The 21052-nt window shown below is 47.1% G+C and overlaps 1 protein-coding gene across 1 annotated transcript in view; it reads right to left on the reverse strand.

Moving 5' to 3' along the window:
* Positions 1-21052, reverse strand: part of SLC5A10 (solute carrier family 5 member 10) — a 114388-nt gene that overhangs the window by 81999 nt on the left and 11337 nt on the right. The window contains exons 5-7 of the mRNA XM_075318347.1: positions 19768-19872; positions 11968-12073; positions 11792-11872 (exon numbers count right to left, since the gene is read on the reverse strand). Coding sequence (XP_075174462.1) covers positions 11792-11872; positions 11968-12073; positions 19768-19872 — 292 coding nt within the window. The remainder of the gene's footprint in view (positions 1-11791; positions 11873-11967; positions 12074-19767; positions 19873-21052) is intronic.

The following is a 21052-nucleotide window of genomic DNA, read 5'->3' on the forward strand; positions in this document are numbered from 1 at the left end:
GAAAATGGTGGAGCAGGGAACCATCAGATCCCTACTCCACCGTTAAAGAGTTATTTTCATCTCCAAGATCCTATCCCAACATGTAGTAAGTGAAATAATAATAATAATAATAATACAGTATTAGCAAATACCTCCAATTAGAAATGTAGTATAGTTCTCCTGATATAGTCATGTCTCTTACCTCATGTGCAGGGCATTGCAGCTTAGGTATCCATGGTTGCATCCACTCCTAATGACAGTTTCTTAGTTACTAATGGTCATAACCATGGATACCTAAGCTGCGCACATGAGGTAAGAGCCATGTCTACATCAGGAGAACTATACTACATTTCTATTTGGAGGGATTTGCTAATATTATTATTACACGTACTACATATTGGGATAGGATCCTGGAGATGGGAATACCCCTTTAAGTCTGGGAAGAGATAGTCGGACCTTAAGTTCACATGATGTTATTGGGTCATGTGACTGGCAGCAGAGACCACCTCAGCAAACGAGCAGGACACAGGGGTCCAAGAGGTCAGGGGTAGAGATGAGCGAACCGGTCCCGGTTCGGCTCGAGGCGGTTCGCCGAACGGGGGGTCTGGCTCGAGTTCGGCTCGTCGAACGTTCGACGAACCGAACTCGAGCCCATAGGAAACAATGGCAGGCAATCACAAACACAGTAAAACACCTAGAAAACACCCTCAAAGGTGTCCAAAAGGTGACAAACAACTCACAACACAACACAAACACATGGGAAAGTGACAAGGACATGTACTCATGCGAAAACAAAACAGCTGGACAAGGAAAAAGAGGAGGACACACAGATATAGGCATGGCACGCCCTTCTAAAGTCATGTAAAACACCGCAAGGTGACTCCAAGCGGAGTCTCCCTTTTTTCCAAAAATTGGGCCCCACACACCCACCCCTTCAGTGGCAGCAGTTGTGCCCCAGTTGTACACTTCACAGCTAGATTTGCATCAAGCACATTCAAAAATACGCCATTCTTATCCGTCCCCAGGATGACACCGGGGTAGGTAGCAAAGTCTTTCCTGATCCCAGCTCTGTTCATCTTGGCTTCTTTTAAAAACACAGCAAGCAAGGGTTACTCCAAGCGGAGTCTCCCTTTTTTCCAAAAATTGGGCCACACAGACACCCACCCCATCAGTGGCAGCACTTGGGCCCTAGTTGCAAACAGGATGTTTTGATTTGCATCAAGCACATTCAAAAATACGCTATTCTTAGCCGTCCCCAGGATGACACCGGGGTAGGTAGCAAAGTCTTTGCTGACCCATGACTTGTTCATCTTGGCTTCTTTTAAAAACAATGTAAGCAAGGGTTACTCCAAGCGGAGTCTCCCTTTTTTCCAAAAATTGGGCCACACAGACACCCACCCCATCAGTGGCAGCACTTGGGCCCTAGTTGCAAACAGGATGTTTTGATTTGCATCAAGCACATTCAAAAATACGCTATTCTTAGCCGTCCCCAGGATGACACTGGGGTAGGTAGCAAAGTCTTTGCTGACCCATGACTTGTTCATCTTGGCTTCTTTTAAAAACAATGTAAGCAAGGGTTACTCCAAGCGGAGTCTCCCCTTTTTTCCAAAAATTGGGCCCCACACACACCCACCCATTCAGTGGCAGCAGTTGTGCCCCAGTTGTACACTTCACAGCTAGATTTGCATCAAGCACATTCAAAAATACGCCATTCTTATCCGTCCCCAGGATGACACCGGGGTAGGTAGCAAAGTCTTTCCTGATCCCAGCTCTGTTCATCTTGGCTTCTTTTAAAAACACAGCAAGCAAGGGTTACTCCAAGCGGAGTCTCCCTTTTTTTCCAAAAATTGGGCCCCACAGACACCCACCCCATCAGTGGCAGCAGTTGTGCCCCAGTTGTACACTTCACAGCTAGATTTGCATCAAGCACATTCCAAAATACGCCATTCTTATCCGTCCCCAGTATGACACCGGGGTAGGTAGATAAAGTCTTTCCTGATCCCAGCTCTGTTCATCTTGGCTTCTTTTAAAAACACAGCAAGCAAGGGTTACTCCAAGCGGAGTCTCCCTTTTTTTCCCAAAATTGGGCCCCACACACCCACCCATTCAGTGGCAGCAGTTGTGCCCCAGTTGTACACTTCACAGCTAGATTTGCATCAAGCACATTCCAAAATACGCCATTCTTATCCGTCCCCAGGATGACACCGGGGTAGGTAGCAAAGTCTTTCCTGATCCCAGCTCTGTTCATCTTGGCTTCTTTTAAAAACAATGTAAGCAAGGGTTACTCCAAGCGGAGTCTCCCTTTTTTTCCAAAAATTGGGCCACACAGACACCCACCCCATCAGTGGCAGCACTTGGGCCCTAGTTGCAAACAGGATGTTTTGATTTGCATCAAGCACATTCAAAAATACGCTATTCTTAGCCGTCCCCAGGATGACACTGGGGTAGGTAGCAAAGTCTTTGCTGACCCATGACTTGTTCATCTTGGCTTCTTTTAAAAACAATGTAAGCAAGGGTTACTCCAAGCGGAGTCTCCCCTTTTTTCCAAAAATTGGGCCCCACACACACCCACCCATTCAGTGGCAGCAGTTGTGCCCCAGTTGTACACTTCACAGCTAGATTTGCATCAAGCACATTCAAAAATACGCCATTCTTATCCGTCCCCAGGATGACACCGGGGTAGGTAGCAAAGTCTTTCCTGATCCCAGCTCTGTTCATCTTGGCTTCTTTTAAAAACACAGCAAGCAAGGGTTACTCCAAGCGGAGTCTCCCTTTTTTTCCAAAAATTGGGCCCCACACACCCACCCATTCAGTGGCAGCAGTTGTGCCCGAGTTGTACACTTCACAGCTAGATTTGCATCAAGCACATTCCAAAATACGCCATTCTTATCCGTCCCCAGTATGACACCGGGGTAGGTAGATAAAGTCTTTCCTGATCCCAGCTCTGTTCATCTTGGCTTCTTTTAAAAACACAGCAAGCAAGGGTTACTCCAAGCGGAGTCTCCCTTTTTTCCAAAAATTGGGCCACACAGACACCCACCCCATCAGTGGCAGCACTTGGGCCCTAGTTGCAAACAGGATGTTTTGATTTGCATCAAGCACATTCCAAATCCACAAGCATTTACTCTCCCCAGGATGACACAGGGGTAGTAAATTCCTTCTGGATCCATGACTTGTTCATTTTGATGAACGTCAGTCTGTCCACATTGTCACTGGACAGACGCGTGCGCTTATCTGTCAGCACACACCCAGCAGCACTGAATACACGTTCAGAGACAACGCTGGCAGCTGGACACGACAAAATCTCCAAGGCGTAAGTTGCGAGCTCTGGCCATTTTTGTAGGTTTGAAGCCCAAAAGGAGCAAGGCTCCATTTGCAAAGTCATGGCATCGATGTTCATTTGGAGATACTCCTGTATCATCCTCTCCAGCCGTTGACTATGTGTCAGACTTGTTGTCTCTGGTGGCCTTGCAAAAGAGGGTCTAAAAAAATTATGAAAAGATTCCATAAAATTGCTGTTACCGGCACCAGAAAAGGTCCTACTGGTATGGGTAGACTGTTGAAGATGACGAGACCGTCCCATGTTTGTCAAGTTACAACTGGGAGATTCACTCCCTGCACCTGCACGGTTGTTTGGTGGAAAAGCCGAGCTAAGATCTAGTAACAGCTTCTGCTGATATCCCTGCATACGTGCGTCCCTTTCTATGGCTGGAATTATGTCACAAAATTTGGACTTGTACCGGGGATCTAATAGTGTGGCAATCCAGTAGTCATCATCACTTCTAATTTTGACAATACGACTGTCATGTTGGAGGTAGTGCAACAAAAAGGCACTCATGTGTCTTGCGCAGCCATGCGGACCAAGTCCATGCTGTGTTTGTGGCATAGAGGTGCTACCCGTTCTTTCTTCCTCTGACATCTGACCCCAACCTCTTTCAACTGAAATTTGACCAAGGTCTCCCTCATCCGCTGAGTCTTCCATGTCCATGGACAGTTCGTCCTCCATTTCTTCATGTTCTCCTGCACCTTGCTCAACATTTCGCCTGCTACTATGCGCCCTTGTCGATCCCTGTCCCCCATGGTCCCATGCCTGCTGCGTTGGTGATGATGAACGTCTGGACCTTGGTGATGTTGTTGTGTCTTGCGCATATGAATCCTCCTGTAGTTCCTCCCCTTCATGTTGTCCCACCCCCTGACTACGAATAGTGTTTAGCGTGTGCTCCAGCATGTAAATGACTGGAATCGTCATGCTGATAATGGCATTGTCAGAGCTAAACATATTCGTCGCCATGTCGAAACTGTGCAGAAGGGTGCATAGGTCCTTGATCTGAGACCACTCCATCAGGGTGATCTGCCCCACCTCTGCATCTCGTTGGCCCAGGCTATACGTCATGACGTATTGCACCAGGGCTCTGCGGTGCTGCCACAGTCGCTGTAACATGTGGAGAGTTGAATTCCAGCGTGTCGCCACATCGCATTTCAGGCGATGAACCGGCAGGCCGAAAGACTTCTGGAGCGATGCAAGTCGCTCTGCTGCGGCGCTTGAACGGCGGAAGTGAGCTGACAGTTTTCGTGCCCTGTTCAGAAGGCCATCTAGGCCGGGATAGTGTGTTAAAAATTGCTGCACGACAAGGTTCAACACGTGAGCCATACAAGGCACGTGTGCCAGCTTGCCCAGGCGAAGTGCCGCACCCAGGTTTGCAGCATTGTCGCACACGGCCTTACCAGGCTGCAGTTTGAGTGGAGACAACCATTTATTAAACTCGGACCGCAAAGCTGACCACAACTCCTCAGCTGTGTGACTCTTATTACCAAGACATGTCAAGCTAAAGACCGCCTGATGCCGTTGCGCTCTGCTGCCAGCATAGTAATGAGGGGTGCGTGATTCCTTCTGCGCAGTGAGAACGCTGGTGGCCTGACCAGGCAGGCTTGGGGCGGAGGTGGAGGACCCAGATGAGGTGGAGGATGCAGAAGCAGTGGCGGAACTTGGACAGACAGAGGATTGACACACAAGTCGTGGGGACGGCAAGACTTGTGCAGCAGACCCTTCACCATCTATCACCATAGTTACCCAGTGCCCAGTCAGCGACATGTAACGTCCCTGTCCATGCTTACTGGTCCAAGTATCGGTGGTGAAATGCACCCGTTCACACACAGAGTTTCTCAAGGAAGCGGTGATGTTGTGTGCGACATGCTGGTGTAGCGCGGGCACACCTTTCTTAGAGAAGTAGTGGCGACTAGGCATCTGGTACTGGGGCACAGCGACAGACATAAGGTCTCTAAAATCCTGTGTGTCCACTAGGCGGAAAGGCAGCATTTCGGTAGCCAACAGCTTACAGAGGGATAGAGTCAACCTCTTAGCTTTGTCATGGGTCGGAGGAAGTGGCCTTTTATTTGACCACATCTGAGGGACAGAGATCTGGCTGCTGTGTGTAGACGGTGTTGAGTAGGGTGTCCCTGGAAAAATGCAGGTTTGTGAGGAAAGTGCAGGCGGAGACATGATGTTGCCTTCATCCAACGTTGGTGCTATCGATGTCTGAGAGAGCTGTACACACTCACTTGTTTCCCCTTCCAAACCAACTGACGACCTTACAAGCAAACTGCCTGTTGCGGTTACAGTGGTGGAAGTTTTGCGTGGAAAAACAGGTGTGGCAGCTGTCCCCACAGTCCTAGAAGATGAAGAGCGCGCGGATGCAGTGGAAGGGGCGGGCGGTGGATGGTTCGCTCCGCTAGGCCGCATTGCAGCACGGTGAGCTTCCCACCGGGACTTATGATATTTATTCATGTGACGATTCATGGAAGAAGTTGTCAAACTGCTGAGCTTTTGACCTCTACTAAGAGAATCATGACAAATGTTACATATCACATGAGTTGGGCGATCTTTTTCGATGTGAAAAAAGGACCAGGCTAGGCAAGGCTTAGAGGCCATGCGACCTGTTGATCCACCCCGAATAATGCTCATAGGCAGAGTGGTGGCTGAGGATGCAGTTGTAGACGTGCTACCAGTGCTCCGACTCTGTCCAGGAAGGCGCAAGGTAACTTCGTCGTCGGTTGCATCCTCCTCCACCGCCTCTGTTGACCTCCTCGAGTGCCTGACTGGGGGTTGACAGTAGGTGGGATCTAGAACGTCATCATCAATTGTTGTGTTTGCACTCCCCTCCCCCTCAGACCGAGCCTCTTCTTGCCCTGACGGAATATTTAAGTTGTCATCCCAATCGGGTATCTGCGTCTCATCTTCATCAGTATGTTCCTCATTGTCTATAACCACAGGTGTTACAGTTTGTGACAAAGGGTCAACATTATGCTCAGAAACTTGGTCCTCACGGCCTGAATCTGAGTCACAAAGGTTCTGGGCATCACTGCAGACCATTTCCTGTTCTGTACTCACTGTAGCTTGGGAGCAGACCTCTGATTCCCAGGCTATAGTGTGACTGAACAGCTCTGCAGACTCAGCCATCTCAGTTCCACCATACTGTGCAGGGCTGATGGAGACTTCAGAGCTGGGAGAAAGCAAGTGTGATTGGGATGACAACTCAGAGGACTGGTGTTTTTTGGATGCGGTACTTGAAGTGGCTGAGAGGGCACTTGTTGGACCACTTGAGATCCATTCAAGCATTTTCCTTTTTTGCCCATCATCTACCTTTCTTCCTGTTGTTCGTGTCCGTAAAAAAGGGAGCACATCGGATTGTCCACGGTAAGTAGTAGACATCTTACTTTTGCTGGTAGATGGTCTATCTTCAGCAGATGATAATGGAGCTTTGCCACCTTCCCCACGGACAAAACCTTTTTTGCCTTTTCCACCACGCCTCTTCCCCTTTCCACCAGCATCTGTCATTTTGCCACTCATGTTGATTGCGACAAGATTGTGGACTGAAAATGTGGTAGTAAAAATTGAGAGGTGGTGAAGATTGCAGTGGTGGTCTAGCTTTATTAACAGCAGAATAATAAAGAATAAATATCCCTGACAATGCAACTTAGTTATAATTAGTTGGAGTGTGCAATGCAGGCAGACGTGCTGCAAATGTCTTTGCACTAGTGGGACTATAGCAAAGTCCAATAGCCACGTATAGGATGCCACTAGGTACACTGAGTGTTTGCTAGTATAATGGCTTGGTTAGAATGAGTTGTAGTGTGCAACGCAGGCAGACGCGCTCTGCAAATGTCTTTGCACTAGTGGGACTATAGCAAAGTCCAATAGCCACGTATAGGATGCCACTAGGTACACTGAGTGTTTGCTAGTATAATGGCTTGGTTAGAATGAGTTGTAGTGTGCAACGCAGGCAGACGCGCTCTGCAAATGTCTTTGCACTAGTGGGACTATAGCAAAGTCCAATAGCCACGTATAGGATGCCACTAGGTACACTGAGTGTTTGCTAGTATAATGGCTTGGTTAGAATGAGTTGTAGTGTGCAACGCAGGCAGACGCGCTCTGCAAATGTCTTTGCACTAGTGGGACTATAGCAAAGTCCAATAGCCACGTATAGGATGCCACTAGGTACACTGAGTGTTTGCTAGTATAATGGCTTGGTTAGAATGAGTTGTAGTGTGCAACGCAGGCAGACGCGCTCTGCAAATGTCTTTGCACTAGTGGGACTATAGCAAAGTCCAATAGCCACGTATAGGATGCCACTAGGTACACTGAGTGTTTGCTAGTATAATGGCTTGGTTAGAATGAGTTGTAGTGTGCAACGCAGGCAGACGCGCTCTGCAAATGTCTTTGCACTAGTGGGACTATAGCAAAGTCCAATAGCCACGTATAGGATGCCACTAGGTACACTGAGTGTTTGCTAGTATAATGGCTTGGTTAGAATGAGTTGTAGTGTGCAACGCAGGCAGACGCGCTCTGCAAATGTCTTTGCACTAGTGGGACTATAGCAAAGTCCAATAGCCACGTATAGGATGCCACTAGGTACACTGAGTGTTTGCTAGTATAATGGCTTGGTTAGAATGAGTTGTAGTGTGCAACGCAGGCAGACGCGCTCTGCAAATGTCTTTGCACTAGTGGGACTATAGCAAAGTCCAATAGCCACGTATAGGATGCCACTAGGTACACTGAGTGTTTGCTAGTATAATGGCTTGGTTAGAATGAGTTGTAGTGTGCAACGCAGGCAGACGCGCTCTGCAAATGTCTTTGCACTAGTGGGACTATAGCAAAGTCCAATAGCCACGTATAGGATGCCACTAGGTACACTGAGTGTTTGCTAGTATAATGGCTTGGTTAGAATGAGTTGTAGTGTGCAACGCAGGCAGACGCGCTCTGCAAATGTCTTTGCACTAGTGGGACTATAGCAAAGTCCAATAGCCACGTATAGGATGCCACTAGGTACACTGAGTGTTTGCTAGTATAATGGCTTGGTTAGAATGAGTTGTAGTGTGCAACGCAGGCAGACGCGCTCTGCAAATGTCTTTGCACTAGTGGGACTATAGCAAAGTCCAATAGCCACGTATAGGATGCCACTAGGTACACTGAGTGTTTGCTAGTATAATGGCTTGGTTAGAATGAGTTGTAGTGTGCAACGCAGGCAGACGCGCTCTGCAAATGTCTTTGCACTAGTGGGACTATAGCAAAGTCCAATAGCCACGTATAGGATGCCACTAGGTACACTGAGTGTTTGCTAGTATAATGGCTTGGTTAGAATGAGTTGTAGTGTGCAACGCAGGCAGACGCGCTCTGCAAATGTCTTTGCACTAGTGGGACTATAGCAAAGTCCAATAGCCACGTATAGGATGCCACTAGGTACACTGAGTGTTTGCTAGTATAATGGCTTGGTTAGAATGAGTTGTAGTGTGCAACGCAGGCAGACGCGCTCTGCAAATGTCTTTGCACTAGTGGGACTATAGCAAAGTCCAATAGCCACGTATAGGATGCCACTAGGTACACTGAGTGTTTGCTAGTATAATGGCTTGGTTAGAATGAGTTGTAGTGTGCAACGCAGGCAGACGCGCTCTGCAAATGTCTTTGCACTAGTGGGACTATAGCAAAGTCCAATAGCCACGTATAGGATGCCACTAGGTACACTGAGTGTTTGCTAGTATAATGGCTTGGTTAGAATGAGTTGTAGTGTGCAACGCAGGCAGACGCGCTCTGCAAATGTCTTTGCACTAGTGGGACTATAGCAAAGTCCAATAGCCACGTATAGGATGCCACTAGGTACACTGAGTGTTTGCTAGTATAATGGCTTGGTTAGAATGAGTTGTAGTGTGCAACGCAGGCAGACGCGCTCTGCAAATGTCTTTGCACTAGTGGGACTATAGCAAAGTCCAATAGCCACGTATAGGATGCCACTAGGTACACTGAGTGTTTGCTAGTATAATGGCTTGGTTAGAATGAGTTGTAGTGTGCAACGCAGGCAGACGCGCTCTGCAAATGTCTTTGCACTAGTGGGACTATAGCAAAGTCCAATAGCCACGTATAGGATGCCACTAGGTACACTGAGTGTTTGCTAGTATAATGGCTTGGTTAGAATGAGTTGTAGTGTGCAATGCAGGCAGACGCGCTCTGCAAATGTCTTTGCACTAGTGGGACTATAGCAAAGTCCAATAGCCACGTATAGGATGCCACTAGGTACACTGAGTGTTTGCTAGTATAATGGCTTAGTTATGAGTTGGAGTGTGCAGAGGACAAGAGGGTACAGTGGCAGGATTGTGGGGCTCTGGGTAGAGGAATGGAAGCCTGCCTTTCTATTCCCTCCTAATGGTGAAATGCAGGTAGGAAATCCCTGACCTGGGCTACACAGACGCTGTTGCTGTTTGCAGGACCTGTCACCTATGGCTCTCTGACCCTGCCGGTTGGAGCCCTTAAAAGGACTGCTATAAAGTGCTCTCCCTAAGCTGTCTAACGCTGTGTATGCAGCGCATACAGCTGTATCGGCTATAGGACTCAGGAAGACGGAGCTGCGACAGTGATGTCTGACACCAAAGACGCAGAAGGCAGATAATGGCGTCCGTGAAGAAAATGTCCGGTTTTATAATGCAGGGACATGTGACATGCAGATCCTATCACACATGCCGTTGCTTCTCTGGCTCAAAGTCCACTTAGCTGTGTGTGTGTCTGGGATTGGCTGACATGCTGGCCCGCCCCACAAGACGCGCGCGCTTAGGGAAGGAAGACAAGAAAAAAAAAAAAAAAAAATGGCGATCGCCATTATAGAAACAGCAGTGATCTGAAGGCGCTGTTCACGCACACTATACACTGAAATGTGATAATAGTTTGATTCACAGAGTGACTTACACTATTACAGCAGAAACCAAGCTATGATTTAGCTGTTTTTTGGCTGCTAGAACCGTTCTCGAACGTTTCTAGAACTACCGAGCTTTTGCAAAAAGCTCGAGTTCTAGTTCGATCTAGAACATGCCCCAAAATCACTCGAGCCGCGAACTGGAGAACCACGAACCACGAACCGCGCTCAACTCTAGTCAGGGGGCCCATTTCTAACTCCAAAGCAGATGAAGTCGTGCTTTTCAATGAATTATTGGACTGAAAAGGGCCCATATACTGTTTTTGTACAGGGGCCCTTATCTGTCTGTGTTCACTGCACAGGCAAGTGGGATGCTAATGTAAACATCATACTGTGTGGGGGGGACTGTGGGGGCATTATACTATGGGTGGGGTACTGTGGGGGCATTAATTCATGGGTGTGGGGGTACTGTGGGGCATTACACTGTGTGTAGGTGTACTGTGGAGTCATTATACTGTGTATGAGGATGCAGTAGGGCTTTATACTGTGTGTTGGGTGTGGAACATGGGGATATTATACTGTGTGTTTGAGTACTCTGGGGGCATTATACTATCTGTATGGGATGGAGACTGTAGCAGCATCAGACTGAGTGGGGGACTGTGGGTGCATCATAGTGTGTGTGTGTGTGTGTGTGTGTGTGTGTGTACTGTGGGGGCATCATAGTGTGTGTGTGTGTGTGTGTGTGTGTGTGTGTGTGTGTGTGTACTGTGGGGGCATCATAGTGTGTGTGTGTGTGTGTGTGTGTGTGTGTGTGTGTATACTGTGGGTGCATCATAGCGTGTGTGTGTGTGTGTTCTGTGGGGGCATCACACTGTGTGTGTTGGATGGGGACTGTGGGTGTATCGTACTGTGTGTGGGACTACTGTGGGGACATTATACTGTGTGTTGGGTGGGGAATGTGGGTGTATCATACTGCGTGTGGGACTACTGTGGGGACATTATACTGTGTGTTGGGTGGGGACTGTGGGTGTATCGTACTGTGTGTGGGACTACTGTGGGGACATTATACTGTGTGTTGGGTGGGGAATGTGGGTGTATCATACTGCGTGAGTACTGAGTATTGTGGGGATACTGTGGGGCATCACACTGTGTGTGTGTGTTGGGTGGGGACTGTGGGTGTATCATACTGTGCGTGGGAGTACTGTGGGGGCATCACACTGTGTGTTGGGTGGGGACAGTGGGGACATTATACTGTGTGTGGGGCATTTAAATTTGTATAGAGGAATTTATGGGGACATCATTCTTTCGGTGCATCTTATTATTTGTTGAGGAGTCTACTATGTCGGCATCATCCTACAGGGGTGACATACTGTGTGTGGGGTATTGTGGAGGCATTATACTGTGTGGGAGTTCTGTGATGACATTGTATGGTGTGGGGAAGGGGGTCTACTGTGGGAACATTATACTGTCTATGGTGGCCACAAAAGGGGTGCCATACATGTGGGGACACTAATGACGCCCACTAGGAGCAATATTTCTGTGTGGACGCATGTAAAGGACTAGGCAAGGTTCAGGTACAGGTTGAGCTGAAAAACAGAATCACCACTGAGCAGTGAGTGTCACATTGACGTTACCTGTGATGGTCAGGACAATGGCTCCCACGATCATGATCACCGTCTGCAGGGCGTCTGTATAGATGACGGCTGCCAGGCCTCCTAAAGAATAAGGACAGACAGTGGAGCGGCATCAGCATACACCGCTGTGCCAGGATTAGAGGGTGGCTCCATATTCTGCCTATGGCTCGTCTCACCTGCGATGGTGTACATGGCGGTGACCACCAGCATCAGCACCGTGGACAAGTAGAGGTTCCAGCCCAGACACACCTGCACAAAGAGCGCCCCAGAATAGAGGTCCGTCTGCAAGAAAACAACACATCAAGGGTCACAAACCCCAGATCATCCAGAGCTGAACTCACAATTCTTCAAGTTGGTATAAAAAGCAAGTCGACAGAAACACCATAAAGGGGTTTTCTATATTTACAAAAGTGGTCCCCGAACCATAGAACCCATGTAAAAGAACAATCAGAAAATAACCCCCCTACCCGGGACCACCGCCAGCTCCTCACGGCTGCTCCTGTCCCTGTGTTTCAGATGCAGAGGTGACGTCACATCATCAGCGCTCATCAGCACTGCAGCCAATCACTGATCTCAGCAGTTGTCTATGGCTCCCATATTGTAGGGAGCAATTAGATGACTGTAAAACTACCAAAAGGCAAATCAGCAAGGCATTGCAGATACTGAACATGCAGGGAATGCTGGGAGATTTCAGCTCTAAGCCCTGAAAAATGTGCAGTTCTGAAGTATTATACAGGTGGTAACTCAGGGTCAGTACAGGAACAGTAATGTAATGTATGTACACAGTGACTGCACCAGCAGAATAGTGAGTGCAGCTCTGGAGTATAATACAGGATATAACTCAGGATCAGTAATGTAATGTATGTATACAGTGACTGCACCAGCAGAATAGTGAGTGCAGCTCTGGAGAATAATTCTGGAGGGAACTCAGGATCAGTAATGTATGTATACAGTGACTGCACCAGCAGAATAGTGAGTGCAGCTCTGGAGTATAATACAGGAGGTTACTCAGGATCAGTAATGTAATGTATGTATACAGTGACTGCACCAGCAGAATAGTGAGTGCAGCTCTGGAGTGTAATACAGGAGGTAACTCAGGATCAGTAATGTAATGTATGTACATAGTGACTGCACCAGCAGAATAGTGAGTGCAGCTCTGGAGTATAATACAGGATGTAAGGCAGGATCAGTAATGTAATGTATGTACACAGTGACTGCACCAGCAGAATAGTGAGTGCAGCTCTAGAGTATAATACAGGATGTAAGGCAGGATCAGTAATGTAATGTATGTACACAGTGACTGCACCAGCAGAATAGTGAGTGCAGCTCTGGAGTATAATACAGGAGGTAACTCAGGATCAGTAATGTAATGTATGTATACAGTGACTGCACCAGCAGAATAGGGAGTGCAGCTCTGGAGTATAATACAGCATGTAACTCAGGATCATTAATGTAATGTATGTATACAGTGACTGCACCAGCAGAATAGTGAGTGCAGCTCTGGAGTATAATACAGGATTTAACTCAGGATCAGTAATGTAATGTATGTACACAGTGACTGCACCAGCAGAATAGTGAGTGCAGCTCTGGAGTATAATACAGAATATAACTCAGGATCAGTAATGTAATGTATGTACACAGTGACTGCACCAGCAGAATAGTGAGTGCAGCTCTGGAGTATAATACAGGATATAACTCAGGATCAGTACAGGATCACACTGACACTTTATTTTGTACACTATCTATATTCACAAGCTTTACATTGTGTCTATAGGTGCACACCCCTGTATGTATCTATGATGGAATGTCTCACGTGTGAACATACAGATAAAGTGGCCGGAGTCCTCTTTATAATGGGTAGACATGTGCCGTGTCCCGGCCTTTATCTTCTCATGTGTCAGTGCGATCTCATGATTAATATGTTGTCAGAGTAAAGTCCAAAGTCTGCGCCAGGTAAGATGGTCACTACCGATAAGTGACGGCCGTGCACAATCACTGCGATGGCAGCGGATGGTGGGAAATCATTGTAAATTATTTTTGAGTGGACAGGATCATCCTAATTTGAGGTCACCTGCTGCCCATATGCTACCAAAGTCCTGCTCCCTCTCCCCTCTCACAGCACACAGGATCACAGAATAAGAGAGAAGCTGCAGCTGCATCCCCCTCTCTCCCCTCTCAGAATCTCAGAATAAAAGCGAAGCTGCAGTTGCATCCCCCTCTCTCCCCTCTCAGAATCTCAGAATAAAAGAGAAGCTGCAGCTGCATCCCCCTCTCTCCCCTCTCAGAATCTCAGAATAAAAGAGAAGCTGCAGCTGCATCCCCCTCTCTCCCCTCTCATAGAATCATGGAATAAAAGAGAAGCTGCAGCTGCATCCCCCTCTCTCCCCTCTCAGAATCTCAGAATAAAAGTGAAGCTGCAGCTGCATCCCTCTCTCTCCCCTCTCTTATGAATCATAGAATAAAAGAAGCTGCATCCCCCTCTCTCCCCTCTCATAGAATCTAAGAATAAAAGAGAAGCTGCAGCTGCATCCCCCTCTCTCATAGAAACTCAAAATAAAAGAGAAGCTGCAGATACATCCCTCTCTCTCTCCCCTCTCACAGCACACAGGATCTCAAAATAAAGAAGAAGCTGCAGCTGCATCCCCCTCTCTCTACTCTCACAACATATAGGATCTCAGAATAAAAGAGAAGCTGCAGCTGTATCCCCCTCTTTCCCCTCTCATAGAATCCTAAAATTAAAGAGAAGCTGCTGCTGCACCCCCCTCTCTCCCTTGTCATAGAATCTCACAATAAAAGAGAAGTTGCAGCTGCATCCCCCTCTATCCCCTCTCATAGAATCTCAGAATAAAAGAGAAGCTGCAGCTGCATCCCCCTCTCTCCCCTCTCATAGAATCTCAGAATAAAAGAGAAGCTGCAGTTGCATCCCTCTCTTGTAGAATCTCAGAATAAAAGAGAAGCTGCAGCTGCATCCCCCTCTTTCCCCTCTCATAGAATCCTAAAATTAAAGAGAAGCTGCTGCTGCACCCCCCTCTCTCCCTTGTCATAGAATCTCACAATAAAAGAGAAGCTGCAGCTGCATCCCCCTCTTGTAGAATCTCAGAATAAAAGAGAAGTTGCAGCTGCATACCCCTCTATCCCCTCTCATAGAATCTCAGAATAAAAGAGAAGCTGCAGCTGCATCCCCCTCTCTCCCCTCTCATAGAATCTCAGAATAAAAGAGAAGCTGCAGCTGCATCCCTCTCTCTCCCCTCTCAGAATCTCAGAATAAAAGAGAAGCTGAAGCTGCATCCCCCTCTCTCCCCTCTCATAGAATCTCAGAATAAAAGAGAAGCTGCAGCTGCATCCCCCTCTTTCCCCTCACATAGAATCTCAGAATAAGAGAGAAGCTGCAGCTGCATCCCCCTCTCTCCCCTACTGCTTACCATTTTCTGTAATATTGTGGGTGGATTTTTGCTGACGTTTATTGGTTCCTATGATAATGATGTTAGTAAATGTGACCGTATATCAAGGAGAGAATTATCAGTGACGGTCACCTGATCCGGGCGGTTGAATGACACAAGGTAATGGATATGGGCCATGAATTCTGTCTGCCGCGCACAAACCGACTGAGTGATGCAGACGGCAGACAATGGCTGCTGCACTTATATCTATATGACGGGTGTGCCCAGCCCTCAGGAATAAAAGACGTCCAAATGCCTCAATGGGGCGTGAGCCGGCGCCCCGAAAACAACACCACAGGACGACCCGTGTGAACGAGCGGAGCCGTCTGTATCACCGGCTCATCCGCAGGTCATGTTCCGCTGAACCGCTGCAGAACTACAAATCCCAGCAAACTATTTACACAGGAACATAAAGGGACATGAAACAAAAAAAGCTAATGATTGTTCTCTGTTATCAGCCATTTTACTAACAACTTTGGGGCGTAGAGCATTGATTGTATACAGGAGAGGACAGTGCAATAATGCGTCTGTGACTGAAGCCGCTCGCTCCTTTGGAGGTGGTTGTGGCCCCTTGTCTTTAGGGCCCCTGCACCAACAGAAGCCGCAGGGGGTCACCGCACCGGGGACGCCCCGAGCTCCGCTCCAGTGGTGGCAGCAGCCGGGGACCGAGCAAACACCGGGGTTTATTTGGTTGTAAACTTCAATTTAATTTGTATTTTGAAAAAACATCATTAGTGTTTTATGAGATTTATATGTGATGACGGGAAAGCAGGAAACTGAGCGAGCGGGACTGCCATCAAGTGACATTTTTTATATATATATATATATATATATATATATATATATACACACACACACACATACATACACATATATATATATATATATATATATATATATATACACACACACACACACATGCATACACATATATATATATATATATACATACACATATACACACACACACACACACAGACAGTATATATACACACACACATAAAATTATATATATATATATGTGTATGTATGTATGTGTGTATATATATATATATATATATATATATATATATATATATCTACACATACACACATAATATACATATTTATGTGATACACCATCCTACTGCTCCCACTGGTGGCAGGACTCGGTATTACATGCTGGCACATGGAACGGCTGCAGAGTGTCTTCCTTATTATACTGTGTATCTCATCCCGTAATGTGTGATGCTGTCACAGTGTATCTAATTCTTATGTGTGGTACTGCTTGCTGAGCTGTGTATCTAATCCTATCCTGTGTGATACTGTCTGCTGAGCTGTGTATCTAATCCTCTCCTATGTGATACTGTCTGCTGAGCTGTGTATCTAATCATCTCCTGTGTGATACTGTCTGCTGAGCTGTGTATCCAATCCTATCCTGTGTGATACTGTCTGCTGAGCCGTGTATCTAATCCTCTCCTGTGTGATACTGCCTGCTGAGCCGTGTATCAAATCCTATCCTGTGTGATACTGCCTGCTGAGCCGTGTATCTAATCCTCTCTTCTGTGATACTGTCTGCTGAGCTGTGTATCTAATACTCTCCTGTGTGATACTGTCTGCTGAGCTGTGTATCTAATCCACTCCTGTGTGATACGGTCTGCTGAGCTGTGTATCTAATCCTCTCCTGTGTGATACTGTCTGCTGAGCTGTGTATCTAATCCACTCCTGTGTGATACGGTCTGCTGAGCTGTGTATCTAAACCTCTCCTGTGTGATACTGTCTGCTGAGCTGTGTATCTAATTCTCTCCTGTGTGATACTGTCTGCTGAGCTGTGTATCTAATCCTCTCCTGTGTGATACTGCCTGCTGAGCTGTGTATCTAATCCTATCCTGTGTGATACTGTCTGCTGAGCTGTGTATCTAATCCTATCCTGTGTGATACTGTCTGCTGAGCCGTGTATCTAATCCTATCCTGTGTGATACTGTCTGCTGAGCTGTGTATCTAATTCTATCCTGTGTGATACTGTCTGCTGAGCCGTGTATCTAATCCTATCCTGTGTGATACTGTCTGCTGAGCCGTGTATCTAATCCTATCCTGTGTGATAATGTCTGCTGAGCTGTGTATCTAATCCTATCCTGTGTGATACTGTCTGCTGAGCCGTGTATCTAATCCTCCCCTGTGTGATACTGTCTGCTGAGCTATGTATCTAATCCTCTCCTGTGTGATACTGTCTGCTGAGTGGTGTATCTAATCCACTCCTGTGTGATACTCTCTGCTGAGCTGTCTATCTAATCCTATCCTGTGTGATACTCTCTGCTGAGCTGTGTATCCAATCCTATCCTGTGTGATACTGTCTGCTGAGCTGTGTATCTAATCCTCTCCTGTGTGATACTGTCTGCTGAGCTGTGTATCTAATTCTATCCTGTGTGATACTGTCTGCTGAGCCGTGTATCTAATCCTCTCCTGTGTGATACTGTCTGCTGAGCTGTGTATCTAATCCTCTCCTGTGTGATACTGTCTGCTGAGCAGTGTATCTAATCCTCTCCTGTGTGATACTGTCTGCTGAGCTGTGTATCTAATCCTATCCTGTGTGATACTGTCTGCTGAGCTGTGTATCTAATCCTCTCCTTTGTGATACTGTCTGCTGAGCTGTGTATCTAATCCTATCCTGTGTGATGCTGTCTGCTGACCTGTGTATCTAATCCTATCCTGTGTGATACTGTCTGCTGAGCCGTGTATCTAATCCTCTCCTGTGTGATACTGTCTGCTGTGCTGTGTATCTAAACCTCTCCTGTGTGATATTCTCTGCTGAGCTGTGTATCTAATCCTATCCTGTGTGATACTGTCTGCTGAGCCGTGTATCTAATCCTCTCCTGTGTGATACTGTCTGCTGAGCCGTGTATCTAATCCTATCCTGTGTGATACTGTCTGCTGAGCCGTGTATCTAATCCTCTCCTGTGTGATACTGTCTGCTGAGCCGTGTATCTAATCCTATCCTGTGTGATACTGTCTGCTGAGCAGTGTATCTAATCCTCTCCTGTGTGATACTGTCCGCTGAGCTGTGTATCTAATCCTATCCTGTGTGATACTGTCTGCTGAGCTGTGTATCTAATCCTCTCCTGTGTGATACTGTCTGCTGAGCTGTGTATCTAATCCTCTCCTGTGTGATACTGTCTGCTGAGCTGTGTATCTAATCCTATCCTGTGTGATACTGTCTGCTGAGCTGTGTATCTAATCCTATCCTGTGTGATCCTATCTGCTGAGCTGTGTATCTAATCCTATCCTGTGTGATACTGTCTGCTGAGCTGTGTATCTAATCCTATCCTGTGTGATACTGTCTGCTGAGCCGTGTATCTAATCCTCTCCTGTGTGATACTGTCTGCTGTGCTGTGTATCTAAACCTCTCCTGTGTGATATTCTCTGCTGAGCTGTGTATCTAATCCTATCCTGTGTGATACTGTCTGCTGAGCCGTGTATCTAATCCTCTCCTGTGTGATACTGTCTGCTGAGCTGTGTATCTAATCCTCTCCTGTGTGATACTGTCTGCTGAGCTGTGTATCTAATCCTCTCCTGTGTGATACTGTCTGCTGAGCTGTGTATCTAATCCTATCCTGTGTGATACTGCCTGCTGAGCTGTGTATCTAATCCTCTCCTGTGTGATACTGTCTGCTGAGCTGTGTATCTAATCCTATCCTGTGTGATACTGTCTGCTGAGCTGTGTATCTAATCCTCTCCTGTGTGATACTGCCTGCTGAGCTGTGTATCTAATCCTCTCCTGTGTGATACTGTCTGCTGAGCTGTGTATCTAATCCTCTCCTGTGTGATACTGCCTGCTGAGCTGTGTATCTAATCCTCTCCTGTGTGATACTGTCTGCTGAGCTGTGTATCTAATCCTCTCCTGTGTGATCCTGTCTGCTGAGCTGTGTATCTAATCTTATGATGTGGTACCTCAGTTCGGATACACGAGAACATGTAGAAGATTTTCGGAATTTCCCGGACCTTTCTGCTGATCTGGGAGAATCCGGTGACTTCTTGCTTCGGGATCAGTCGGGCCCCGGCCAGGATTTTATGGGCTAAGCCGCTGTTATTATTTCCGGCTGCATGAAAGGGGTTAAACTTTTGGGATCGGAGCGATCTCTGATCACAGCAGTCAGTCAGGTGCGGCTGTAATACACAGCCGGCGTCTGCGCTGTATGGAGCAGGCTCAGCACATGTACAGCAGCAGTCACTGAGGGGTTAACATATACAGTACCACTCCTTCACCAGGAGTTACCTTCCTTCCAAAACAGCGCCACCCCCGTCTACAGGTTGTGTGCGGTTTTACAGCTCAGCCCCATTAACGCCAATAAAACTAGGCTGTAATACCAGACACGACCTATAGACAGGGGTGGCGCTCTTCATCAAAGAAAGCAGATTTTATTCCCCAATAATGGACAACTAACATATACAAGGTCAGTCTAAGATTATAGGTGAAAACCCATCCAAAGCTGCCGCTAAAATCCGGCTATTTCCTACAGCTACACGGCAATGACCGTGAGAATCCCTGCAAATACTCACAGAGATCTTAGTGAAGACCGACAGCAGCAGGGACAGTCCGGACAGGTACATCTGGATCCTCTCCCCCCCAAATCTTCTCTGCAGATACTCCGGCATGGTGACAATCTGAAGGAGAGATCACAGTCATGCGTTATTCATGGCTTATACAGCCCCTGAGCTGCGCTGTCTACTGCTGCTGCAGAAGGAGTTAACTGAGAATCGGTCAGTGAGCTCATCCGGTCACTCAGTAGAATGAGTTAACTGAGAATCGGTCAGTGAGCTCATCCGGTCACTCAGTAGAATGAGTTAACTGAGAATCGGTCAGTGTGCTCATCCGGTCACTCAGTAGAATGAGATAACTGAGAATCGGTCAGTGAGCTCATCCGGTCACTCAGTAGAATGAGATAACTGAGAATCGGTCAGTGAGCTCATCCGGTCACTCAGTAGAATGAGATAACTGAGAATCGGTCAGTGTGCTCATCCGGTCACTCAGTAGAATGAGTTAACTGAGAATCGGTCAGTGTGCTCATCCGGTCACTCAGTAGAATGAGATAACTGAGCATCGGTCAGTGAGCTCATCCGGTCACTCAGTAGAATGAGATAACTGAGAATCGGTCAGTGAGCTCATCCGGTCACTCAGTAGAATGAGATAACTGAGAATCGGTCAGTGTGCTCATCCGGTCACTCAGTAGAATGAGTTAACTGAGAATCGGTCAGTGAGCTCATCCGGTCACTCAGTAGAATGAGATAACTGAGAATCGGTCAGTGAGCTCATCCGGTCACTCAGCAGAATGAGATAACTGAGAATCGGTCAGTGAGCTCATCCGGTCACTCAGCAGAATGAGATAACTGAGAATCGGTCAGTGAGCTCATTCGGTCACTCAGCAGAATGAGATAACTGAGAATCGGTCAGTGAGCTCATCCGGTCACTCAGTAGAATGAGATAACTGAGAATCGGTCAGTGAGCTCAACCGGTCACTCAGTAGAATGAGATAACTGAGAATCGGTCAGTGAGCTCATCCGGTCACTCAGTAGAATGAGATTACTGAGAATCAGTCAGTGAGCTCATCCGGTCACTCAGTAGAATGAGATAACTGAGAATCGGTCAGTGAGCTCATCCAGTCACTCAGTAGAGTGAGATAACTGAGAATCGGTCAGTGAGCTCATCCGGTCACTCAGTAGAATGAGATAACTGAGAATCGGTCAGTGAGCTCATCCAGTCACTCAGTAGAGTGAGATAACTGAGAATCGGTCAGTGAGCTCATCCGGTCACTCAGTAGAATGAGATAACTGAGAATCGGTCAGA

This window comes from Anomaloglossus baeobatrachus, chromosome 7, assembly GCF_048569485.1.
Source record: "Anomaloglossus baeobatrachus isolate aAnoBae1 chromosome 7, aAnoBae1.hap1, whole genome shotgun sequence".
In the NCBI taxonomy this organism is placed as follows: domain Eukaryota; kingdom Metazoa; phylum Chordata; class Amphibia; order Anura; family Aromobatidae; genus Anomaloglossus; species Anomaloglossus baeobatrachus.